Here is a 7326-nt window from a genome sequence, read left to right as displayed (position 1 = left end):
TCGTGATGTAGACCCCTAAGTCACAGAATAATTTCAGTGTCATACAGTCATTCGCTGACGCTTCCCTTGCCGAGAAAAATACGCTGGCCAATACTGAGCATATACGAAAACTTTCGATTCGAGAAGCCCGTTATGACCATTTGAATTTATGAGAAGATATCAATAACTGTATCTTCAAAAGATGTATGCCGGTGTTGGTCGAGATTGCTGGCACTTTAGAGTGCACCAGTATAAACAACTCTTAGGAATTTTTGGGGAAAGCTGCTGAAGGGTCAGATATAAATCCGACTCGTTCTGGTAGCGTAGAACCGACTGTCATGGGCATAGCCTGAAACACGTCGTCCTATTCCCTATTGCAATAGACGATTTGATGCTTTGAAGAGTTACAATTTTTATGTGATGCCCATTCACAGCATAGCCTTAAATCCATTTTCAATTTCTTCTTCGCACTATCTAGAGCTTTTTCCTGAAAAACATAACAACTTTAAGGCTCGAAATCCGTATCTCAAATCGAACCATCAATGGCTGATCATAGAACACAGGCTACTGCTTAAAAGGTTTAAGCATTCTGAACTCAGGGTAGGAATAAATTGTATGCAAAAAATATTTAAAACGGCATCCAACATAATCCTAATGGGTCTTGAACTAGAATATTAGATATCAAAATGTTAAAGTCTAAGGCAATGGCTTTGACTGGCAATGAAAAACTGCCGAGTATGTTTCTGCAAAGACAGCTGGTATAAACCTAATCAGCTAATCCAATTGTGGGACAATGTCAGTAAGCGTTCCCCAAACTGGAAGAAAAGCTTGGCCTGAACACCTTTTAAGGGTGAGTGCGCATGTTATTCTGTTATTATTCTGCGTATGTGTGATTTATGCTTTCTTATTAGGCCTTTTAATACAAGTATATGCAGATATGAATCACTCGTGACTCTAATGGATTACATTGAATGACGCATACAATTCTTTAACGCCTCTCATTTTTGAAAATTTGACGTTACATGAGTCTGCTGACAAATTAGCATTTCCATATGTTGCGAAAAGAATTTGTAGCTAAAAAAAAGTTAGCAACGGACAATGAAATGTGATTAGTGAACCACCTACACAGCAGTTGGGAGGTATCCTACGCAAATATATATATGTGTGTATGTGTTTCACCAGAATGAAAAAGCTAAGAACAGATCGTGAGCTACTACTGAGCAATATTAATGATAGAATTTACAGCGACACATACACAGATGCAATAAGCGAATTAACTATTCTTACGAAATTTAGTTTTCGACAGAGGGATCGTACAAATGCGTACAGTGCGTACAAATATGCTAATACAACAATTATTTCTGGTAGTCGAAGACTGTACTTCTACTTGTCGTAGTCGAAGTACAGTCTGTCTACCTGTCTGTACTTTTTAAAATTTGATTGTGGTGGTCACCTATATACAGGTAAGGTGAAAGAGCCGATAAAAACTTGTCATTAAACTTTGATTCTTTAATTTCCATTCCAATTTTTTACGCTAAATAAATTATGCTAAAATAAATAAAATTAAAAATGTTTTTCCAAGGGCTCCTGGAGCATTCAATTTTGTATTATATTTTCGTCCAAAATGACTTGCAAATTGATAAATGCATCATTGATTATTGCGTCACGCAAATGTATGTATTCTTCTGATCTCAATCGGGCTTGATTCTGACGGATGAAATTGAATAGCTCACTTTCAATTTTGGCATACATATCGACGATATATTGATGCGAAAGTTGATTGCATCGCAAAATAAAATTGTTTTCTTGAGGGCGAATCATCAATTGATACGAATAAAAATTCATCGCACTGACGGTTTTCGTTGATTTTTGACCTGCAATGCAAAAATTAATTAACGTATGAAAATTATTTAAAAATCATATTTAAACAAAAATAAAATGTGTATGTACCAGTTATTGGATTTATCATTGGTATGTTGATATGATAGCCATCGTCCCCTCTCCAAAACAAAATGGGGTATTGCAATGCATCATAACAGCGATGGAGTTCTGAAATACGTTGTAATTGCTCATTTCTACGATACAAAACAATATCTCGTGACCGAAACTATTCACCAACCACAACAATGGCTACTTCATCAATCGTTGGTACATTGAATCGTCTGGTGTGCTCCCCAATTGGTGTTTTATCGGCTTTTATTATGATTTTGTGGCCATCGGTGGGCATCAGATCGAGTGCCACTTTGAACAATTCATTGTGTTGATGGAACATTATTTGCAATTCATTCACGATTGATCTTCTCGTATTCGTCGAAATTGCACAGCGCTGATCTAATTCACGATTCTCATCACCAATAAAATATATTTGCAAAAACTGAATTCCAACGACAGCAAATTAATATTAACATAATACACTTACAACCACAACAGTACAACAGAAATGCTCATAAGCATAAAATGTCATAACTCTACTACCTCCTTAAAGATAGAAAAGAACTCTAAAATTTGTGTGTCAATCGGTTCGGCGGCTCTTGAGTTATAAGATTACCAAGCAAATGTAACTTCTTTTTATATATATAGATTATATTTCTAATAGCGGTCGCCCCTCGATTATATGCCAATGTACTGCCATGAAAAGGCTTCTCATAAAAAATATCTGCCGTTCGAAATCGGCTTAAAACTATAGGACCCTCCATTTGTGGTAACGCACACCACAAATAGGAGGAGGAATCCGGCTCGGCCAAACACCCATAAAGCAGAAAATCGCCAAACACGCAAAACACTTGTCTTATTTATACCTCTCACAAACAAACTAAACATGCTACGAGTACATTGCTAAAATCGTGAACAAATCTTCGAGACGAGTGTACCAACATAAAAAAAATAATAATCGAAAGTCGAATGTACGTAGCCCGCGAAATTTTAAAATTGGCCTTATTTTTTTAACACACCTCGTAAGTACGATATATAGACAAGCTGAAATCAAGCCCGTAGCGTTTTAATCAACTGAATATGACATTAAGGATGGATCAAAAATGTGAAAATTTAACGAACACGCTTTCTTATTATTTCAACGTATTTATATACATATACGCCGCCGCCGTAGCCGAATGGCTTGGTGCGTGCGTATCATTCGAGAGTGCCCAGGTTCGAATCTCCGGATATGAAACATTAAATGATAGAAAAAGTTGTTTCTAATAGGTCTCAACCCATCAGGATGCACACCACAAATAGGAGGAGGAGCTCGGCCAAACTCTTAATAAAGAGTGTAATCGCGAATTATATATATCTATATAAATATATTTCTTGTACTTAGTTTTCATTTAACTAGATAAATTGCGTGTTTGTGGTCGGGTGAGTTACATTGGTGAAAGAAAAACCACATATTCATTAGTGCCAAGCCACGAAACCCAAAATTATACGAAAGGTTTTTTCTAATAGCGTTCGCACATCGGCAGCCAATGACAAACCTCCGATAGTATTTCTTCCATGAAAACGTTTCTAATAACAACTCATGTGGGGTTCGGAGACGGGTTCTAAATGAAAAGGAACATTTCGTCATATTTTGCTTTCTTATTTCCGCGAAGGGAAAACCGCATCGTAAGCTCATAAAAAGTTATGTGCTGTTTATGGTGACGAAGCCTTAAAAGAACGGCAGGGTTTGCTGGTCGCCCACTTGAAGCTTCATATATGCATTGAAAATCACTTAAAACACCTTGGCTATGTTCAAAAACTCGATACATGGGTTCCTCCCGAACTGAAAGAAACGCATTACAGAATAAAGTTATTTAGTTCCATGAAAATGTTGTCTTTGATTTTCTGAAAAAATCCGCAATTACTTAGTTGCCAACCCAATATATATATATACATGTATAATTTTATGAAGAATTACACAGCGTGCAACTCAAAAAAAGGTGAGAGGCCTTGTTGACCATGATGACCGACAAACCTGCCTTGGCCTTCTCCGGCTTCAATATATTACAAAGAGTGCACTGTCTTGACTATTGCTTGACCTCTGGTATGATATGATAAACCTATGTTTTTCATTCACGCTATCGAGACGGCGCTAAAAAATTTTAGGATTGTAATTCAACTCTTCCAAGCTCCCTTTCGCAGTTTTCAAACGATTACTTTTGTCATCAATGATGAGCAAACGCGGCAACTATCTTGTGAATAGCTTATTCAGATCCCATCCAAGAATGATGGATGATATTCTCTTCATCTTGCATCCAAGCATATATGGAAAACTGAAATCACCATGCATATTATAAACCTATTCAAATTGGTCCATCTTCACTTGCCGATCGTCCAGTGGTATTCATCGACCATTTCTTATGTGATGGCGTGAACGTTTAGCGTCACTTTTGCTCGTCCACCGCACTATTTCTTGGATGCATAGTTCAATTCCTGTATAAACCTTAAAATACTAACTGTTCGATCCGATTTGCTTTTCTACCGCCGTAAGATGTATCATACAAGGAATTGAGAAACCATCGAAATTAATGCACAGAAACATCTGTTTTTTTTCGATATTTATAAAGTGCATAGCATTTTAAAAAATGCAATTTTAATTAAAATTACTTATTCGTAAAAACCACAAAAATGGTTCAGACTCACACATAAATTGTTTGTAAAACGTTCACGTACATTTTGGGAGCACTATAGTTGGACTTAATAGGTGAACATCAGTGCATAGACATAGACATTGATAAATTGATAAAGCAAAAAACAAAATGATTGACAAAATGGCATCGTCATCACAAATTCTCTTCCATTGTCTATAACTTAGTATTCCATTCCAATACTTTAGTGAATTCTTTTTCACCAAAATTGATCATTTTTGATTGCTCCATGCAAATATTCTGTCGCTTGAGGTTATCGATCAGAAAGAGTTGTTTCTTGTAAGCATTAAGCAGATCGGCTCGTTGCTTTTTCAAACTTTTTATTTGTTTGTCTTTGGCCTCGCCATCGACACGCAACGAGTCTTTGAGCTCACGTTCGGCATTCTTTAACACCGCCAACGCACTCTTCGTATTTTCCAGTTCTTCATTAGCACGATACAATCGCTTCTCTAGGTTAGTATTCGTTTGCGCCAACACCTTCAACTCACGACGGGCAGCTTCTAGTTCTTTCTGTTGGACATTCTGTTCGATGCTGCGCTCTTTGGCACGTCTATTCACCTCTTCAAGCTGGGACTCAGCTTTGGTCAGCTGCTCAGCAATTGCATTGTGTTTCGCGAATGCTTGATCGCGTTGTTGCTCAATTTTTTTATTGCGTTCCAATGTCTTTTCCAGCATCTCCTTCTGATTCGACATCTCTTGTGAAATGCGCTCGTGATCCTCTTCGAGTATGACTATTTTAGATTTAAGAAATCTGCAAAGATTAAGTGGAAATAATTTATGGAAAAATATGTATGCATTTACTCGTATTCCAACTTAACATTGCAGATACTTGTCAACTTACTTAATTAGCCCATCGGTACTAATATGCTTCTTTCCTATGTCCATTGAACGCCGCGAAGTGCACCCCCCATCGTTGATCGTCGAACCATCGAACTCCGTGCTGCCTTTTGTGCGTATCGCTGCGCTTTCATCACGGATTAGTACCTCTAGAGATGGACTCTGCACAAATTTGGGATTACGATATTTGACCGTGAACGCCGGCTCCTTAGCTCGTGAATTACAATTGCTTCCTCGGCCGTAGGTGCGTGTCGCACTATCGGGACTCTTGATATGCTTCCTATGTATTGTACTATTTGTTCGTGTGGTTTTGGGAGTCCCAGAATGTGCCGGCAAAACACTATCACCATCTGGGCGTATACTGTGCGCGGTGGTTGTGGACGACTGTTGCGTAGATTTTCTGGTCGAACGGTATGTACTCGTATTGTTACGTTCTGTGGGTAAGTCGGTAAGTGTATCGCAAGCGCCGTCACCAGCGCCATTGGCATTTATCCCTCCATTATAACCACCACCACCAACCGTAGTGCCAATAGCACGTTTCTTCAACAAAGTACTTGGTCCTTTGGATTTTGTATAAGTGAAATAACGTTGCTCCTGTTTGTTAGAAGAATGCTTAGATACACCGTTATATACACCACTCCCGCCACTGCCGCTCTCCGCCACGCTATTACAAGTCGTATGCTGGTGCTGCAGTTGTTCTTGATGCTGTTGTATTTGTTGATCCAATGAAGTGACGGCCAGCTGATCCAACTCTCGATTCAATTTGATGAATTCCTTTTCGCGCGATAGCAATTCGGCCATCGCCTTTTATGCAATTTTGACAGAAATTTTTTAACAAGTACACAAAAGAGTAATTTTGCATTAAAATCAAAATGTTTAACATTTAATTTTTCATATAAGGCCAATTTTCAGTTTCGATTTTGACTTTTATTTTTGACTGATATTGCAAACGATTAAAATATATTTTCTTCCCGCATACAACACACTTGGTCAGCTACTGGAGTAACAAAGTGGTTGTAAAGCCGGATTTGCTCACCAGCTTACCTCACTATGTATGTATGTATGACGGTTGCGACGTGTTCTGCCCAATCGTCATAATGTTTGTCAGTTATTCAAAGGTGAGGGTGGTGGTGGTTCAATTGTTATTTATTATTACTGATATTGTGGTGTTCTTGGTGATGGCGGGCATTGATTACACCGGCTTCCTGTTGCTATCGTTGCGTGTTGTGCAGGATAGTAAGGGAGAAATTGTTTACTTTTCAACTAGGCAGCGAAGGGTGATTGAACTGTGAAGTAAATAAAATAATTCGACAATTTGCAAATGCCATTTGTTTCTTGTTTTGATTTCGAATTGGGAGTATACACATGTACGTATGTATGTATATATGCAGATGTACATACATACATATGTTGTTTGTATGTTGAAGGCGCATTTACATGGTGTCAAAAGTATTTCCGACAAGAAACGGAAATTGCAATGCCGCCTATAAAGAACACCACTAAACCCTGACAACATATCTTTCTATAATATTCGTTAATTTGCTAAGAAAATATGTATCATTAATTATATAACAAAGCCCTTGTAAAGTTTCAAACTTTGTATAAAATTCACAAAAATTTCAGAAAAATTTAATGAGAATCTCCTTTTTTTCTTCTTGTAAAAGACTTACGAACATGTGCTTTATATAAATGAGAATTACTCACTGAAGGCCCTAGTGCCATTGTGCTAATTAAGTTAAAATTATATTGTATATATCCCCTATAAATAATAATAATAAATGAAAATTATGTACATATCATCTGCACGCAGGGCCGTAGAGAGCATATCCGGGCCCCGGGGGAAAATTGCAAATGCGGGCCCTTTCCAATGATGTCTAATTCATATAAA

At 37.7% G+C, this 7326-nt stretch overlaps 1 protein-coding gene across 1 annotated transcript; it reads right to left on the bottom strand.

Annotated features, from left to right (window-relative positions):
* Window positions 1–4492: 4492 nt before the first annotated feature.
* LOC128866730 (testis-expressed protein 9) lies at window positions 4493–6384 on the bottom strand. Its single transcript, XM_054107689.1, has 2 exons — window positions 5443–6384; window positions 4493–5352 (listed from the first exon to the last, which is right to left on the bottom strand). Exons 1-2 carry the CDS (start codon window positions 6237–6239, stop codon window positions 4758–4760), a joined length of 1392 nt encoding a protein of 463 aa, XP_053963664.1. The 5' UTR covers window positions 6240–6384; the 3' UTR covers window positions 4493–4757.
* Between the last annotated feature and the right edge of the window lie 942 nt (window positions 6385–7326).

Source organism: Anastrepha ludens, chromosome 6 (assembly GCF_028408465.1).
Source record: "Anastrepha ludens isolate Willacy chromosome 6, idAnaLude1.1, whole genome shotgun sequence".
NCBI classification, from domain to species: Eukaryota; Metazoa; Arthropoda; class Insecta; order Diptera; family Tephritidae; genus Anastrepha; species Anastrepha ludens.
Note: the sequence above shows the minus strand (reverse complement) of the source record. Positions and strands in the feature narration are given on the sequence as shown.